General features: G+C 35.4%; 1 protein-coding gene across 4 annotated transcripts; it reads right to left on the reverse strand.

The window, feature by feature from the left end:
- Positions 1-190: 190 nt before the first annotated feature.
- On the reverse strand, positions 191-19,299 carry gga3a (golgi associated, gamma adaptin ear containing, ARF binding protein 3a). Of its 4 annotated transcripts, none has more exons than XR_012407338.1 (17): positions 19,228-19,283; positions 16,629-16,713; positions 16,474-16,549; positions 16,289-16,387; positions 16,032-16,155; positions 15,845-15,942; positions 15,509-15,589; positions 14,090-14,227; positions 13,912-13,993; positions 13,706-13,816; positions 12,476-12,739; positions 11,421-11,506; positions 10,656-10,699; positions 10,052-10,311; positions 5,954-7,650; positions 5,713-5,823; positions 191-1,327 (listed from the first exon to the last, which is right to left on the reverse strand). XR_012407338.1 is itself a non-coding variant. In XM_068221706.2 (17 exons), the coding sequence occupies exons 1-17, from the start codon at positions 19,271-19,273 to the stop codon at positions 1,217-1,219; spliced, it is 1,986 nt and encodes a 661-aa protein (XP_068077807.1). In that variant the 5' UTR covers positions 19,274-19,283; the 3' UTR covers positions 191-1,216. The 4 variants fall into 4 exon arrangements, 2 of the variants coding, with proteins under 2 accessions (XP_068077807.1, NP_001082823.2); XR_012407337.1 differs by having other exon boundaries at positions 10,656-10,819; XM_068221706.2 differs by having other exon boundaries at positions 5,954-6,123.
- Between the last annotated feature and the right edge of the window lie 347 nt (positions 19,300-19,646).

Here is a 19,646-nt window from a genome sequence, read left to right on the forward strand (position 1 = left end):
ACCCTTTAAAACCCTTCATTTCAAAGGGCCCTTCGAAGTGACCTGTTTTAAGCACTGTGATTTGAAACTTTAATTTGGCACTTTAATGTTAGCCATTTTTGTTTACACTCCAAAATGTCCCTTGGAGCCTTTTAAATTTGCCCTGACAAATTCTACAGCAGCCAACAAAGATAGACACAAAATTCAGGGAACTGTTTAAAACAATATATTTATTTATCTTTAAAACAGTATACACAATATTACATTGTAGATTTCACTTTCAACTCTAAAAGCGCATCACTGGAAGATCTGTAATGCTCTTATTCAAAATAATTTAAGAGTTAATTGATATGATCATCCCAATCCCTCCTCCATCTCTCTCATGCCCCCAGACCAACACACATACATACACATCAAATACGACAAAACAATACAATACTGAGGTGCCTGCTGTAAAAAAACCAATAAAAAGAAGTACAAAAAAGGCATCCATTGCTTACATCAACCCATTCCTGCAAACATAAGTCACATTTTTTTAATGTAAAAATTGGCAATTGTAACGTCCCCACAAAAGTCTCTTTTTACCCATCAAAGCAAGCTTCCTGTCCAATTATATTCAAAACAGATTTCTTCCAGTTGTGTGAAAATGGAAATAAATTAAAACTGATCATTTGCATACAGCGAATCAAAAATGAAATCACCATGTTTTTGCTCATACACTCCCTTGTGTCAATTACTGTCATCTGCAGAATTGCTGTTAACGTTAAAAGTGTATATTTGGCTTTAAGCCAGACAAGCTAGCAATGTCAAACACCAAGAACTTGATAAATAGAAAATAAATATGTATAACTCAAGAGAGGACATCAATACAGTTCACTAAGAACAATAACTCAACTGGTATATTGCTTCACAAAAAAAAAACAAAAAAACGTCCAGTGCTATGACATCTTCACTGCATGTCAGGGTGAGGTATGGACTAAATTGTGCTCTGGCAGCTAACAAAAAAATGACCGGTTAAGAAATAACATGTTAATGACAACAATACCCGATGACCAAGACCAGCACATCAATTCAAAATATCTGTGGGATTACTGAAAGACTGGAATGGAGAAATGTAAGATCCAGCTTCGAAGATTCTTTCATGGACATAGAATATTCTTGAGATATAGCTGAAATTCACTCACTTACACACAGTAAGCCTTTTCATTTCCTTTTATGAATAATAATGCTTACACAGCTATAAATGACACCATTTTTCTACTAGAGGAAACTGGTCTATTTCTCCAGATGCTGTGACTGGTTGATCTCCAAGAATGAATGTCAGCTTGTACCTCATTCTCACCTTCTCCTGTAAAACACACAAAAAAATTTTTTTTTTTTCTTTAATTGTTTTTTTTTTTTTAAAACCCAAACTTATTAAGGCAAAATTAAAGACAATATTTTGATTTTGCGGCTTTTTTAGGCGAGAATGTAGTTGTTTAAATTATAATTATGCAGTTTATTTATAAGGATAGTGCATATTTTAAATATTCATAATTTCGGAGATTAATTGTGTTGGCATTCAACAGCCTGTCATGCTGAGCAGAGCAAAGACAGTTGATGTTCTGCCACAAGATGGCGACAGAGACTGCATAATAAGCCCTTAGTGAAGATGAACTACAGCTGATCAAATCATTATAAAACAGGTAAGTGACTTTCTAAGTCAATCTCTCTATTTTGTATGTTGTAGTGCTGTTTTATTAGGGTTGGGTACCGAAACCCAGAGACATGTAGCCCCGGTACCTTTGTAACCGGTATGTACCGGATCAAATCAGCATATAAATTTTGGTGCCTAGTTTAGGTGCCACTGGTACTGTGACAAGGACGTAAGACGCATCAAGGGGGGCACACATAGGTACACGTTGTCACACCATGTCCAAACATTTAATTCTAAACAACTTTGAGGAATACAGACAGGCGATGTCAGGCGTTTGTTCTTGTTGCTTAGGAATGGACCCACGCAGTACAGCGCATACGGTGAGCGAGAGTGACTCTTTTCAGATCAACACATGATCGCATTCATCAAATTTGCTTAAATTAAGCGTATTTTACAAGCAAGAGTTCTGACACCTGAAGCAGATGCTTTACAAAAGTTAAACATAAATCAGCAGTCTCCATCCGAAGCTCCTTCACGGGACTCCACACTTGTAAACACCCGCTTCATGCTCACGCCGCTCTCACCTACGCCCACATTTGTCAGCGCTACCAAGCCGATCAATCACAGAGCTTGCGCTACATGTACGCGTTATATTTTTTGAGAGGTGCGCGTCAGCAATGTCGACGGCCACGGTGAGGGGCTATGCGTCCACTTGTAGGCTGCGCCGTAGCATACGCGTGTGCTTGACGCAGAAGTATAAATCAGCCTTTAAGGGGGGAAACACGTCAAACTTAATGACACATTTAAGGGCTCAAAGGCATAGGAATGCACTGTCTCTGACATCATATGGCACTTTCAATGAGTACGTTCATGGACACCAATGCTCCGATTTTAATATGATTAAGACAATACTCTGATTTAGAGTCTAGACTACCATGTAAACAGTGATTTTTGATAAACTTAAAAGGACCACAGACACATGCGTCGCGAAATACAGAGTTTTTTCTTTCCATTTTACGTGCAGTATCACATTCTATTAATAGAGCACTCTTCCACCAGTCCCCGTGTCAACAAGCTTGCCCCCCCCTAAATTTTGGACGCGTCGCCACGGCGTTTTGACACAATAATAAATAATCAGTCAAATTATTTTGTAACTGTTTTGTTGTGTATATTGAACATACAGTAAATAATTCTTAAGGAGGCTAATAATACTGACCTTAATTTTTTTTTTATTAAAAACTGCTTTTATTCAAGAAATAAACAATACGAAATACAACTTATTACGACTCCAGAATAATAATTTTTTTAAATAAACACTGTGAAAATTTCAGAAACATTATTTTAAATGAATGGGAGGGCAAAATAAAGCAACTCATGTGAACACCTTAATTATATTATTGTCTTTTTTAGATTAAGGCAAATCGTTAGATTACTGATAACCAAAACATAAACATAGTTAAAAGCCCCAACCCTAGAAAAAAGGAGTTCAGTATTTTGATGACAGCCTTTTCACAGATTAGTAGTAAGCTAATGAAATTTAATAATGCAAATCTTAAATTCATGCTAACCAACAAGTGATCAAAGTAAATATATTAATGTAATTAAAATATATAAAATATATAAATATATTTATATAAAATAAAATAAATAAATGTTAAATTATATTGTTCTATTAAAATAAAATTTTTTTTAAAGATTTTGTCAAATAAAAGATTTTTCTAGAGTCATCCACCATTTTGTGGCCATTTTGTGGCTCAAAAGTATCGGTTCAGGCAATGTTTTGGCACCGGAATCGTTTTAAAAGTATCGATTTAGCATCGGTATCGAAATAATCCCAAACGATACCCAACCGTAGTATTTATACCATAGCAATCTGGTAGTGTTTGCTTTGTCTTTTTTGAAGTTAATTAGGCTATGTTCACACTGCAAGGCTTAGTGTTCAAATCAAGATTTTTTCAGATTAAAAAAAAATAATAATAATTTTACAACATTGTTGTTATAAATGTGGCCAATATTAGATTTGCAGTGTGTACTGATTATGGTCCTAAACTGACCCGCATGCGCAAAAGTAAAGTTAAGGACTGCACAAATTGTCTAACTATGCATACAATGTGTATACTGTACGAAGTAAGCATGTTGTCAGATTATGCTTAATATGATTATTGCCCTTTTAACAGACACCTGTTGTGTATTTCATGCACTGAAGGGTTGTTCTGCTATTACTAAAGTGTATTTCATCATTAGAAACATAAAATAAGTCTCAGGTGTCAAGAATAATACTTGATAAGTGTCAAGAACTCATCAAGGGTTAATGATTAAAGTTACAGATTGAACTGAGAAGGTGGAGTGGGTCTTTCCTTGTTTGTAGAGTTATTTTTTATTTTACTTTGTTATAAACAACAGGCATGTGCAGAAGAGGTGTTTGGGTGCTTGAGCACCTGCTCTTTTTTCTCTCGGAGAGAAAGTTCCCCCTTAAAATTAATGTGCTTGCTCAGTTGTGCACGAGTCTCCTATCCGCAACACTCTTCCGATGCTTTTCAGCTTCCTGATCAACCCGTGCCCCAATCGTTAATCAGATTGGTTATCAAGCACCAGTTTTGCATTCGAATTTTCTTTCAAAATGAACAACCAACTTTCTGTGGTAAAGTAATTGCGCTGTGTACCATTCTACTATGCTGCTGAGGAGTAAGCTAGATAATGTTTGCAGCACAGAATGATTATGCATGTCGCTCAAAGAATATGTAAAAGTCACATGAAATCCTACATAACCGTTCACACTGCGGTAGCATTGTGAAACATCAGATCTGTGTCTGATTTAATACTACATATGAAAGTGGCACAAATCTGAATTAAAAAGATCAGATTCCATGCAGTTTAGGCTGTTCACATTGTCACATGTGAGCGAAAAAATCTGATTCACATTTCCCTGCAGTGTGAACGTAGCCTTATAGTGATATATTGCAGCAGAGAATAAATGGGAAATGCTTCTAAACTTATGGCATTTCATGCTGTTCAGCCTTATAATCTTAAAATGTTAGCAACATTACCTGTTTTGTCATCACTTTAAACAGTACGCTAGAGAATACTAGAATTCAAATACTAGCTCTAAAGTGACGTTGGTGAAGTAGCTCGTTCCCACCAGTGATATTGCCCATTTATATATACACAATAACATGTTTTAATAAGTTTAGTTTTTTTAATGTTTTTTTTTTTTTTTTTTTTATGAAATAAAACCTAACGAACCATTTTTTATTTTGGTGACACTTTTTTATGTAGAACTGAACTCAATCTGACAAATAAACAACTTTTATATATGTTCACATTTTAAATGGGCAATCCACTTTGCAACAAATTTAAGGTTCAACACTGATTAAACATACATAAACAAGATCAGTTTTTTGTACCATGTGGAAATCAGCTTAGAAATCATGCAGAATAAAATGTTTATGAAGTTTGTACAGTATAATAATCATAAGAAGTTTCACAAAGAGTGTGTGTGCGTGTTAGAGCTGCACAATAATAAGTTTCAGTATTAATATCACAATGTGCACATCGGCAATTGTCACATTGCAGGATTGCAGTCACAAGAAATTATACGGTTTGTAACTGTAAAGAATAATTTTATTGAATTATTTATACAGTAAAGACTTTTGCATGGTTATTTTATATTTGATTATTCCAATTCTTAACCCAAATACTATTTGACTGCCTCAAAAACAGTTTATTTCACTTTTATCTTTGCTTTTTTGTATTCGCTTGTCAATTGTTTGTTGCATTTGATGCATGATTCACTTCTCTACAGAATTATCTCATTCATTCAATTATTCATTTTCTTGTCAGCTTAGTCGCTTTATTAATCCGGGGTCGCCACAGCGGAATAAACCGCCAACTTATCCAGCAAGTTTTTACGCAGTGGATGGCCTTCCAGCCACAACCCATCTCTGGCAAAAGAATCATCTCAATCATTCGAAATTAATACAATCTTTCAAAAGAGCAGTTTTCAAGTCATCCGGTAAAATTGTAAATATATTGCAATATTTATCACAGAAACACAATGTCAGATTTTTCCTAGCATGTGTGTGTGTAAGTGCCTTTACCTTCAATGGGTTTGCCAGCAGCATGATTTGAGTGATGGAACTGGGGGGCATGAAGGGGTTAAAGGGGGCCATTTCTGTCCCTGAAGGGGGCTGCAGCTTCACTCTCATAGACTGTCAATCATAAATCAGAGCGGTAACTAAAAGTACAAAAGCTCATCTGTCACAAAATAATTATAAAGTACTATTAGCTTGTAAAAAAAAAAAAAAAAAAAAAGAGCATAGTAAAGTGTTTTGCCCTCACCTTTGGCACAGCCGCCTGTAGCATTACATTCCTGACTAACAGTGGTGCCGTGTTCAGCATGGACACCACAATCACCAGAACATCAGGACGGCCTGTTGGGTGGTCAGTAGCAAAGTGCAACAACACGCGAACACCATCCTTATCATAAGCCGTCACTGGACACTCCTTACCTGTGAAAACATAATCGAAAAACATCACTAGCCCTAACGACAGAGGCGCATCAAGTCATCATTAAAGAGCCTGAGGCTGAAGAAGACCTTGTTGTCTTTTGAGTCGAGTGCCTAAAAAAAAGCTACGTTTGAGAACACCAAGAGAGACTGCCATCTAGCACATGCATTCTGCACCAGCATGTAAAGAATAATCTATCTATAGCAGAAATAATAGCCATCAATACTTAATATTCCTCATTCAGAAAAGTAGGACTGCAGATACACAACGTTTATGTTGGGTGACAATTCATGCAAAACCAATATTTGAATACACAATGTACTCATACTTAAGTTGTTACTAACCCATATGAATTTAGTTTTTCTGTAAGCTTGGAGAGTACTATAGAAAGTTTCTTATCTTAGGGTGTACTCACACTAGGCACGGTTGTCTTGAACTATGCCCAGGCTCGATTGTCCCTCGTCCCCCCTCAGCCCAAACTCACGTTGCATTTTTTGCCTTCCAAACCAGAGCCCGAGCACGCTTATGTCATTTAATGATGCGACTGTTCAGTTTAACAGAAGAACTCTCGCTCTGTCCAATTGTGACTGTTTTAGTTATATTGTTTTGTATTATATTAATTTGCATGATATGCAGTGACACAGTCAAATCTTTTGCTGAACTGAACATCTCAGATTATCAGAACATCTCAGAGAGAGTATTTCAATATTGTAATGCATTACATTCAAAAGTAACTTTCTCCAACACTGCTTATAAGTGTTTTTGTCACTGAGGTTTAACACATCTTCAGGGTCCTCCAAGAGTCTTTCCACTATTAAACTTCTTGCCTCTTCATTGTAAATCAATAAATGTAGTGCTATTGCTGGAGAATGCAATTGTAAGCACCTTTATTTGTTATCTTTCAATTTTTTTAAGTAATGACAGCTATTGGTTTGCCCTAAAGTTAAGACAATTTTTAAGATTTCTTGTCAAGTTGAGATGTTTTTGTAATAGCACCTTCCTATCTGTAGTTAAGATAACACTTTTAGGAAACTATAGCTAAATGTAACAAGGTATATGCAGGAATCCTTCTGCTGGAAAAAAGCAGTAATTTCAATACCTTTTTAAAACTTTTTAAAGACCTCCTCAGAATATTTTAAGACCTCATCGACACTTCAAGTTTAATCAGTATCAAACCATTAACTTAATAAACAGTTGACAATATACAGTTGAAGTTAAATAAACCAACGGTGCACAACCTTGAACAACAGAACTTAGATAAGCTTGGAAGTAACAAAGCATGAAAGAATAAATTATGTGGTTGTTTTTAGCGAAAGGTTTCAGCCACTGCTTAAACTCTTCTTTCTCCAACCAGGAATATGCAAACTTACATTTTCCCATTTTGCTGTCTGTTTTGCTCTAAGGTTTCGCTACATGTGAAGAGCGTCACATTACCTTTCCGTATTTGTCACAAATTACGTGACATCACCCGGATGGAGGAGCTCGGCCGGACACGCCCCGGCCCGAACCAATCGCGTGGATCGAGCACGCTGTTGTTAATATTAGGAGGAAAAGAAAAATATTTATGCTTTTTGGAGTCAAACACTTTGGACAATGCTTGAAAATTTAAGACCTTGTAAAAACACGATTAAGACTTTTTAATAACTTTTAAGGGCCCTAATTTTCTCATAATTGATTTATCAACTTTCAATACTTTAAGACCCCACGGACACCCTGTGTAAAAGCTTTTTTTTTTTTTTTACTAAATTTGTTCATAATTAAAACCAAACAAATAGGATATGATAAAGTTAGGATATTTATATAATACTCCCCATGGTTACCAACATTCTTAAAAAGATCTTTTGTTCTCAGCAGGATAAAAAAAAAAAACTTATATAAGTATGGAAGAAGTGGAGGATGCTTCTACTATCCCTTTAGACCAGGGGTCACCAAACTTGGTCCTAGAGGGCTAAAGTAAGAGCTTGATTAGCTTGTTCAAGTGTGTTTGATCACAGTTGGAGATATCCATTGGCCTCTCCAGGGCCAAACAAAGTGACCCCTGCTTCAGACAAAAAGAGCTTGCATAAAATGTTGAATATTCATTAAACAGCCCATATTATGGGTTTTTGAAAATTCCCCTCTATGTAGTTTGTAACACAGCTCTAAGTGAAGTGAAGTATCCAGATAAGGCTTAAATCTTAAAAAGAGTACAGTGTTTAAAACGGTTGATTCAGCCAAAAAAGAGTCGACTCATAGTGCTTCAAACGAGTCGCCTTGATGCCGAGTCATTAGATGTTTCGCCATGACATACGAACAAAACCACGTGCACGCGCAAACCCGGGAGATTTCAAACCTGCAGCTCCGCCCTCTGACATAGAAACCCCGACACACACACACACCCACAAACACACACACACACAAACATGCCGGTCGATTGAGGTCACACTGCAGATGGATATTATCGAGTCTCTACCCAAAGATGAAACCTCAGCATTATAACCAAGCAGTTGGAAACTACTGGAAACTTCTGCAAACTACATGCTACAAAGAATACTTTATCAGCGTTTGTTAAAGGAAGGATCAGTAAAAAGTAACTTACTGATGGATGTCAGGATGGGTTTCTTCCTCCATTTCTCAAGTGTAAGTACGTGCGATTAAAGTTGTTGCCTCGTTGACTCTAGCTTGCAAATGTATTTAGTTGTGATTTGTTACTTGTAACCGTGTATACTGTATGAGGTTAACTAGCTATATTCTCATATCGCGTGCAAAGTCACGTTAAAAACACGACGCGTGCTGCTTTGTTTACGGAGCTCTGTGGACGAGGGTAGTGTGTGTGTGCGTGTGTGTGTGCGTGCGCTGTCGTCCGGAGGTGTGTGTGTGTGTGTGTGTTTGTGTGTGCGCGCAAGGACGAGGGCAATATGTGTGTTTGTGTGTGTGTGTCTGTGAAAAGAGCAGAGTAAGACAAGCTAGGAGATCTCCTCGTTTTTGGAGTTTTTGCTCAATAAAATAGTTAGTCGTCTGTATTTTCAAGTCCATCCACTGCATTTACATTGACCCACTGGCAGATAAAATCCACGCCTACACTATTGAGCGTGTATGAACTGTGATTACTTTTATATTGCTGATTAGCTGTTGGGGATTTCACTCTCTGACTGAAGGCAGTCGACCAATCGCAACAGGCTGTCATTAGTCCAATCAGCGCAGATTAGCTTCGCGCTAAGGAGGGGTTTGGGAACAAATGAATCACTGGACGATTCATACAGGAGTCGCTGGAATAATTAGGTAAAAATAAATGCAGATTATAAGACCATGAAAGTGTTTTTTGACCTTGCATGCATATTAGACTGTTGTTGGAGACCCTTACAACCAAGATATGACCCTATTACATGTATAATATGGGCTCTTTAATGCTGATTGCATTCCTCATCCCAGGTGGCTAATGTTATAAAAAATACAAAGTATTTTTTTATATTTTCTATATCTATTTTATCTATAGTCTCAGATAAGATAACAAAATGAGAGCATCACACATTCCTTTTAATAACCTTCTTTCTAAACTCAATATCCAATCAGAGAAAGTTTGTTTGCATTTGATGCCACACCAGCTTCTTTAGCCATTTTAATGACAATAAAATTTAAAGTTATTTTATATGATGTCAACTCTTCAATCAATTGATTTTTGCTAAAAACGTAATCATCACCGTTAGACATCTCTTCAAAAAGAGTGTAAGACAGGACTTTGAATCTGTCATTAAAATTAGAAAAATATCTATTCCACAGTCAGTCATGTAATCCAAAGCTACACTGAGATAAAAGCATGTGTTGAAAAATAAATAGCTGTATTCAGGCATTGACATTCCTCTTTATGGTCTGAAATAACTTGAATAGTTTCTAAAAATAGAATACAGCATCCTTTCTACCAACAGCATCCACATTTATTATTGGACTTACTTGGTTTAATGGCCTCCAGCGGGACAAAGACGCTGGTTAGGGAGATGTCCGAGCCTGAGGATGACTGACTGCTGGGTAGGGTAGGAGAAAGGGATCTGAAGACAGGGCTGTCCGGGGCGAAGCTCTGGGGTTTGGCAGAGCTTCCAGCAGAAGGCAATGGAGTAATTCCAGCAGACAGACTCAGTGTGTTTAATGCTGGATGGATGTTCTCTTTCCCAGCTGCAAGTTCTCTGCTGCTCAAGCTTGAATAATTGGACAGGCTGATTTACATAGAAAGAACAGTTATCCGTATTTAAATGTAATGAGAAACACCACTTGCAGCTCATTCATGACTACTGTAAAAGTGCTAATAATAGAGTCTGCGTGTTATGCTTAATTCCTTCCATGCATGAATGCTATTATAAAAGTTCTTTTTCTGTTAAAAATACAACTCCCATGTACATCAATACTCTAAAAAATTTTGTTCCCTGTAAAGTTTCATTTTCAGCAGTTATTTCACAGATGAAATAGTTTATACTGCTTAATAAAGGGGGTAAATCATGGACAGAATGAAATGCCCAGAATGAACTACTACATTTACTTTGAATTCCCTGATTGGTTTTACCTTTTAGTCTTGTCCAGGTCCAGCAGCACAAGATCTTTGAAGCTCTGTTGGAGAGAGTTTTCAAAGTCAGTTATTGAGGTAGTTTTAGATGTAGGTGGTGCTGCTGAGTTAGGAGGATTTAAGGGAGTAGAGCTGCAGAGGAAGTCAGTCACTGGATTTGAAATCTGTTATATAAAAACAAATACACAAACAAACAAACACAAACACAAACACACACACACACACACACACACACACAATTTTAGGAATATAACAAACACCATATTTATTTATTTATTCCTTTGAGTGAGTAATATTTAAGAGGTATATTACATCAAATGTAAATATAAAAATGTATGAGAAAATGTTTTCATCTTTTTTTCTGCGTCCATAGAAGTAAAATTACTTCCTCTTTTCTTTTTAGTGAAACATCATAAACAAAGAATGGTATGAAAAGAAAAGCAAAATAAATCAATAAATCAATAAATAAAAGATTATTATCTATGTGCAGTTTTTATTGGCATTTATGTGCTTTTTTTGCATTTGAGATTTACACTGCTAAAATATCACTGCTATTTTCAAAAATCAAGATTAAATCAAATAACCATAAGAAAACTAATAATCAATAGTTATCTATTTCAATTAACAGAAGCCTGACTTTAAAAAAATAATAAAAAAATAATAAAACAGACAAATAAATGACTACTAATACTCATTTTACGAGAATAGTAAATAAAATGCGGATTTTCTGAACAACATTGTTTTAATTATGTTCACTAGTCTTACTTGTGAAGAAATCCACTGATTGCTTTGAGCTTCCTTTGTAGTCTTTTCTGCAGATGTCCTTGAGTTTGAATCCAGACTACCAAGGCCTGAAAAGTAGTGTTCATTTTAAGCTCTAAGATTCATTTCTGTAAACTTAACTAACCCTAAAGATATATATATATATATATATATATATATATATATATATATATATATATATATATATATATATATATATATATATATATATATACACATATACATTTATAAGATTACACTACTATTCAAAAGTTTGGGGTGCCTACATGTTGGTGGTGCTCAGTGTTGCCAGATTGGGTGGTTTTGAATTTAATTGTGCAGGTAAAAAAATAGCATTGGCGGGTTGATAAAATTTGGGCGGTTTTTAAACTTAACTTTTATATACAACTTTTTAAGCAAAAAATAAGAAAAACTGTTTGCTCCTACTCCATTCAGTTAGTAGTGACCAGTGCATGGCGCAAACCGTGTGGGCCCACCGGCAAAAAGAGATCAAGGAAAGTTGTGTGAAAATCTGACTCCCCTTCGCGTGCACGCACATTACACAGCGCCTGCAGTGAAACCATAGAGTTAAACTAACAGTGCTTGATCATGACATTTTTTCTATCTTTTTTTTTTCACAACTGACAGCAAGAACAATCATAGATGCGTTATTCAATTGACAAGCAGCACCTAATTATGTTCAAAAGAATTTAAAACAGCAAATAGGATGAATTTATACCCCATTTCGAAAGTAAAACACTCCAACATTAAGTGCAGTGTGTGGGTGAGAGGGGTGTTGGTTGCTGTATGGTTAAAATATATGACTTTAGTTAAACTAGGTTAATTCTGATTTAAATAAATTATAATTAAGTAAAATCTTAATCTTAATATTTTGGGTGGTTTTTGTGCGTTTCGTTGAAATGCAAAAGTCTGCTATATCTGGCAACACTGGTGGTGCTTAATGTGGAAATGTCAACCCCAAACTGTCTATGAATTTTATATTAAATACATCCTTAAAAATATACCCATCATCCATGAAAAAACTCCTAATTATTTACCAAAAGAGCCAAGTTCTTCATCTAAAAGAGACAGACTGCTGGGAAGCTGGCTTGATGGAGGACTGGTTTGGAAACTTGAGGATCCTGATGACGTGTTGGAAGAGGAAGGTTGAGCTCCCATTAAAGACGTAAGAGTGAGAAGGTCAGCTGCTGGAGAATCTGAGTGCTGAGGTGGAGTCAAGCCATGGCGGAGGGGTGAAGGAGTTCCTGATCCCAAATCTGCTAAATCAATCAAGATCTCAGAAGAGCTTCTGTCATTGATACCTAAACAAACAAAAAAAAACAATCAATTAAAAACATATCAAACTGCAGTTTCAAAATTTGAGGACTGTTGCACAAAACAAGTTGATCAAAATCTGGGTTGCAGAGTAAGTTTCTGCATTAACAAAACAAACAAATCCAGCATCGCTAACATCAGTTTTAATGAATTCACAACACTTTATATAAACTGTCTCTGTCCAACTTGATGTTTAACGTTGTGTTTGTGAATAACTCTGAATAGCATGCAGCTAAAAGTAAGACAAATGTAGCAAACAGCCAATCACAGTACACATGAGAGGGTCAGTTTTAATGATTTCAGTCAGTGCAATTCACATCTCTTTTGAAGATTGCGAGACACCATTATCAAATATATTATAAATATAATCTCATTGAAAGGGCAGAAAGCAACAGAAGTTTGAAAACGCAACTTCAGGCAAGTATTATTATATCAATGCAAATCAATCCACTGATTTTAATAATGTAGGTTCATGTCATTTTGTTTTATGTAAAGCCATTAATAATGTTAATTGACCATTCACATCTATTTGAATATATAATATTAAATAAAATACAAGTATAAACAATAAATAGCATACTATAAATACATAAAAAATTACTCAAAAATGCTTTTAGTGTAAAAAAAACTTTAATTTGGAGCAAAAAAGATGCTCTGGGACTGGGAATGGCTTTGTTGCAACAGAAATAGGTTACTTTACTCATAGTTGATTGGTCCAGTTTGCATTAGCCCAGAATAAAACCTGCTCTAGAGCATGTTAGTCATGTAGCGCATGTTACTGTGCACAATATAAACAAACTCTCTTAGGTAAAAACCCAAACTGGCTTTGTGCAACAGGCTTCTTTAATTTGATGAACCATGAAAGCACTTTGGATAATTCAAATGCAGTATACTAAAATTGATATTTTTAAAGCGTAAAGTGTAATAGATCTAATATATTATGCAATACATACATCCTGAGGGTGTTGATGCTGGTACGTCAATCACAATGGTCTGTCCTTCAACAATCTTCTTATAGGAGTTGATTACTCGTGAGAGATCATCACTAGCGTGCAAAATATCACCTATAAACAAGACGATGGCAAAGTTAATCACAGTAAAGAGGGGAAGTTCTTTTTGATCTACACTAATATTAGTTTTATTGGCAGATGTGCATTACCTAAGGCACTGTCATCATCCTCTGTCTCGGTGGCGAGTCTGAAGACAGCAGTTCTAAGGTTGTCACAGTCATTATAAAGGTCCTATGAATACAATACAAGTCACACACAGTCAGTTACTGCACATTTAAATGGCAGCTTAAGACCAGAAGTGACTAGATAGAAACTCAAGTGTCTCGCCTTTAAAAGTTCTTTGTCTTCTTGTGTTGACTCATCCGTTTTGAAATGGCTTAGCATCTCATTAAGGAGCTTCACACTGTTGTTCACCTTCTCTAGGGTGCTGACACGATTGGAAACTTTTTGCTGTAAAGCCTCATCCTGAAAGAAAGTCGAGTAAGGAATGATATATTTGATGAATGCAAATGAATTCTGTCAACTGCAGACGAAACAATAAAGATATAATGCATGTTAATTAATTCAAAATTACATGAGATTTGATTCCAGGTTATTGTGTGCCGGTTTGCATAATAATACTAATTAAAAAGGAAAGTCATCAAGTTTAAAAAAAAAAAAAAAATTATGAAACAAGTATATGTTCTGTATGCGCTTTTTCTTTGCATATACTTTAAAAGTACATTGGTTTCATTTCAGTCTGTTATGCTGAAAGATGAAATATCCTTTCCCCCATATTTAAGTTGTTTAAAACATTAAATATGAGATCGGTCACTTGTATTTAATATGCTTTTTATGTTTATATAATCTCTTCTCAATTTATTCTGATGCAGAGATTCAGTTGAAGCACTGAGCTGTATTTTTCAGTTCTGGTTATTCTGGCGATAAAGGCTTTGACAGAGGAGAAAAAATAGATAAATAAACAATTCAATAATTAAATAAATAAATCAAATTAATGAATTCAATGACACGTTTTCTATCATAAGGTTGCATTTAATCGATAAAATTAATTTTATTTCTGATATATTTATAATTAAATTTCATGTAACAGTGTAAAAGTTGCTTAGACTTTTATTGCAGTATGCTGATGTACTTCCAACTAAAGTGCATTACTTAGTAAAGGCGGGGGTTTTTTTTGAGCATCATCCCCTTAAAGTTAACTACTGCTTAGTGGGTGTGGTTAAGAATATTATGGCTTAAGCCATCAAACTTAATTCCTCAAAGAAGGACTCCCAAACCAAACATGAAATCAAATGGTCAGACTTCATTGAAGTAAAAAAAAAACAACAAAAAAAATTCTTCATTTGATTAACTTGGAAGAAATATTTATACAGCTTAACAATATAAACATTTTAAATTTTGATTTCACATGAATTTGAAATGTTTTTAACAAAGTTGCTTCACAGCTTAGAAATATTTTAAAAAACAATTCCACACACAGAGAAAACAACATAAACAACAACACTCATTCAAATAAAAAAAATCATATTACATCACAGCAGATCCCTGTAGATGTGTCAAGGTCACTTCTGTATGTCTCTTAAATTATCAGAAAATGTCATGTGGTGTGACTCCTCAAAAATATGACTACTTTTATTAAAAACTATTTTTAATTTAAACAAAATGGAAATAAAACACAATATTACATTTTACATTACATTCTTTATCTTTATATATTCATTTTTTATACAATTATGGTCTCCTCACCTCTTTGACCATGTTCTTGATGATGCGGTTGGCTTCTTGAAGATCCTCTGGTTTCTTACTCTTAAGAAGTTCTGCAAGACGCTGGAAAGAATTTTTTTCATACAGAACTATTAGATTTACTGTTCACGCTTATGACAATTTAAGCTCAGTCAACATTTTGTCGCTACACTTGTATTATAAAGCTTTCCACTAAAAGAAGTTAAGAAGAAATTTTGACAAATTAAAACAATTTAAACAAGTTATCATGTGTGGTGTTTTGTGATAACATAGCACAAATACTGCCAACCGGACTTAAACTATATTAAACTTTAAATATTGCCTTTTTGGATTCTTCACCTTACTCTTTTCTTCATTGTCAAACACTGGATTTTTGGTCTTTGGCGAAGGAATAAGGGTCCTATCCACATGAACTTCTGGGTCTTTTGTTACAATGCCTAAAATGTTGGAAAGAAGCAGACATAAGACAGAAAATAAGTAGGAGAGATCTTTTACACATCAGTGTTTATGTTTGTCATGAAACAACCTTGCTTCTTTAGCATGTGATAGGCTTCTGCGATTTTTGCCTCATCTGGTAAAGCAACTGAGCAGTTGTAGAGCAGCTCTATTACTTTAGTCTTCACTCTTTCAGATACTCTGTCTCCCAAATACTGCAAGATAAAAACCACAGCAAGATTGTATCATTTGTATTATTATAAAGAAATGAAAACCTCTACATGAGTAGTATTCGCTGCAGTAAATAGACAGCACAACTTTAAATTATGTAATTATCCTTTAACTTACCTTAGGTGAAACTAATTTTATGAGTTCATTTAAAAATCGAAATTTTCCAACTTCATTATGAAACCTTCCCCCACAGTTCTTCATGCAAGCTTCCAAAACCTGAAAAGACAATCTAAAATCAGCCACTGACTATTTTAAAAATACAGGTTTTGCTAAAATTCATTGGTGGCATCAGATGAACTCACCGTTAGTGCTTGTAATGACTCCCATTCTTGTGGTGACTGGATTTTATGTGCTAATAACCGGACAGATATCTGTGGGCTGCAAAAAACAGATACAAATTTCATATTTACATAGTGTCCTAATGCTCAAGACGACCACTTAGGAAAGGTAAGCATACCCCTCAAGTTCCTTATTGATTTGATCACAGAACCCAATGATGTACTCCCACTCCTCTTGTCTGTTGGATGGATTTGTGGCTTTGTCTAACAAGAGAAAAGAAAACAATACACTAATATCACCATTTTCAAATGCCAATTAAACTACATAATTTGCTCTTATGTTCACTCTTTTGACAAACATACAAATGAATATATATTAATCATACAACAACAATTTCCTGTTAAAATATCTAAAAAATAAACAAGACAAACAAGAAATGTATTGTTTTGTCAAATTGTTAAGTGTCTGTTAAAGCAAAGGTCACTGCATGTTACTTAAGAAGTGTTAAAGACTTCTCACTATCCATTTATGTAGTCAACTATTTGTTAATAAAATTTTCTCTCAAAATTTTCTCTCAAACAGGCTAAATCCGCTCCATGCAATAATAATGAAAAAACAACAACCCACAAGTAGAACACTGCATTGTAGTGTGTGTTTATTGTACGGTGCATCTGGAAAGTATTCACTTTTTTCACATTTTTTATTTTACAGCCTTATTCCAAAATGGATTAATTTAATTTATTTCCTCAAAATTCTACACACAATACCCCATAATGACAATGTGAAAAAGATTTTTAGAAATTGTTAGAAATTTATTAAAAATAAAAAACCTGAAAAATCACATGTACATAAGTATTCACAGCCTTTGCCATGAAGCTCTAAATTGAGCTCAGGTATTCTGTTTCCAGTGATCATTCTTGAGATGTTTCAGCAGCTTAATTGGAGTACACCTGTGGTTAATTCAGTTGATTAGACATGATTTGAAAAGGCATACACCTGGTCTAAGGTCCCAGGGTTACCAGTCATGTAAAAGCACAAACCAAGCATGGCAACAAAGGAATTGTCTGTAGACCTCAGAGACAGGATTGTCTCAAGGCACAAGGCTGGGGAAGGTTACAGAAAAATTTCTACTGTTTTGAAAGTTCTAATGAGCACAGTGGCCTCCGTCATACATAAGTGGAAGATGTTTGGAATCACCAGAACTCTTCCTAGAGCTGGTCGGCCATCTAAGCTAAGTGATGAGGGGAGAAGGGCCTTAGTCAGGGAGATGATCAATAACTCTATGGAAACTCGGTATGAGCTCCAGCGCTCTTCTGTAGAGAAAGGAGAACCGTCCAGAAGCACAACCATCTGTGCAGCAATCCACCAATCAGGCCTGTATGGTAGAGTGGCCAGACGGAAACCACTCCCTGCCTGGAATTTGCCAAAAGGCATCTGGAGTCGTCTCAGATCACAAGAAACAAAATTCTCTTGTTCGTTAAAACTAAAATTGAACTTTTTGGAAAGAATGTCAGGCGCTTCGTTAGGAAAAAACTAGGCACTGCTAATCACCAGTCTAATACCATCCCTACAGTGAAGCATGGTAGTGGCAGCATTATGCTGTGGGGATGTTTTTCAGGAGCATGAACTGGAAGACTAGTAAGGATAAAGGGAAAGATGAATGCAGAAATACAGAGACATACTGAATGAAAACTGCTTTAGAGTGCTCATGACCTCTGACTGGGGGAATGGTTCATCTTCCAGCAGGACAATGACTCAAAGCACACTACCAAAATAACAATAGATTGGCGTCACAACAACTCGGTGAATGTTCTTGAGTGGCCCAGCCACAGCCCATACCTAAATCCTATTGAATATCTCTGGAGAGATCTGAAAATGGCTGTACACAGTCACTTCCCAAAGACAGGTGTGACAAGCTTGTAGCATCATATTCAAAAAGACCTGAGGCTGTAATTGCTGCCATGGGTGCATTAACAAAGTATTGAGCAAAGGCTGTGAATACTAGTTTGTACACGTGAAATTTATATTTGGTAAATTTGCAATAGTTTCAAAACGTCTTTTTTTCACATTGTCATTATGGGGTATTGTGTGTAGAATGTTGAGGAAGTAAATTAATTTTATCCATTATGGAATTCAGCAGTAAAATAAAAAATGTGGAAAAAGTGAAGCGCTATGAATACCTACAGAATGCACCGAATTTAGAGATCAATGTCTGAAGAACACATTTTATCCAATAATATTTACAAATAAAAGTGCATAAGAATTTGTCGCTCTTCAGTAAACAATGCCAAGTTTATTAGAATGTGTACGTACACTGTTTACATTAAGAACATTTTACAGTATACCACTTATATTATACAAACCGTGGTGTTTTATTTGAAAAAGAAGCAACCGTTTAAAGGCCAACATTATAGAAGTATGAACTATGCTATACTATAACGTTAACGTCACTGTTTTATGCAAAAGCGACATTATTTTGTGGTTGACAGAGGAGCTTGCTAACCACAACTAAATCTAGTGAGCTGCCTAACCAGATTTTAAGGGGCACAAAAAGATCCAAATATTCTGCGGACTTGTAAGGCACAACATATATAACGTTAAATGCGAAGACTGTCGGAGAAATGTCAGTTAATGGCTTTAATAACGTTACCTCACACGTCAATACAAAAGAAACAACAGCTCACAAATAACATCTGTACTGCACTGCTTATTTTAGAGACGTTAACGTTACAGAGAACGTATAATTTGTATTCTGCTAATGATTTAGCACAACTCACTCAGCCATGACTCCAGTGACTCTCCTTCCGGATCCGCCATGATCATTCAGTTGCACAGCTGACGAGAGCGAGCTACACACAAACACACACACTCCCGTCATGTGACATTCTCGTGAGTGAGTGTGAATTAGCGGCGTAAGGTCTTCCTCATGGTAACTCAAGCACTGGAAAATCCCTCCACATTTTTTTCCACACGACAGCATTTTCTATTATTTTTAATATTAAGTATATTAGATCATTGTATTGTATTATATTGTTTTTTTTCCATATGTGAAATATTCGTATACGATTTATAAATGTTGCCCCAAGAAGATGTTTTTCTATGTAATAACCTGTTATTTTTTAACCATAAAATAAAGGGGAAATGAGAATAACAACGAAACAATCATCACTTTACTCATATAAATGTTTGTTCATTC

The sequence above is a fragment of the Danio rerio genome, chromosome 6 (genome assembly GCF_049306965.1).
Source record: "Danio rerio strain Tuebingen ecotype United States chromosome 6, GRCz12tu, whole genome shotgun sequence".
Lineage (NCBI taxonomy): Eukaryota > Metazoa > Chordata > Actinopteri > Cypriniformes > Danionidae > Danio > Danio rerio.

Bases quoted from the DNA above. Each gene is read 5' to 3' on its own strand.
- gga3a (NM_001089354.2), bottom strand. From the start codon at position 19,267: ATGGCGGATCCGGAAGGAGAGTCACTGGAGTCATGGCTGA. The intron at 16,714-19,227 runs GTGAGTTGTGCT...TTCTCTTGTTAG, and splicing joins GTCACTGGAGTCATGGCTGA to ACAAAGCCACAAATCCATCC. The intron at 13,994-14,089 runs GCGAGACACTTG...TTGTATTCATAG, and splicing joins AAGACAAAGAACTTTTAAAG to GACCTTTATAATGACTGTGA.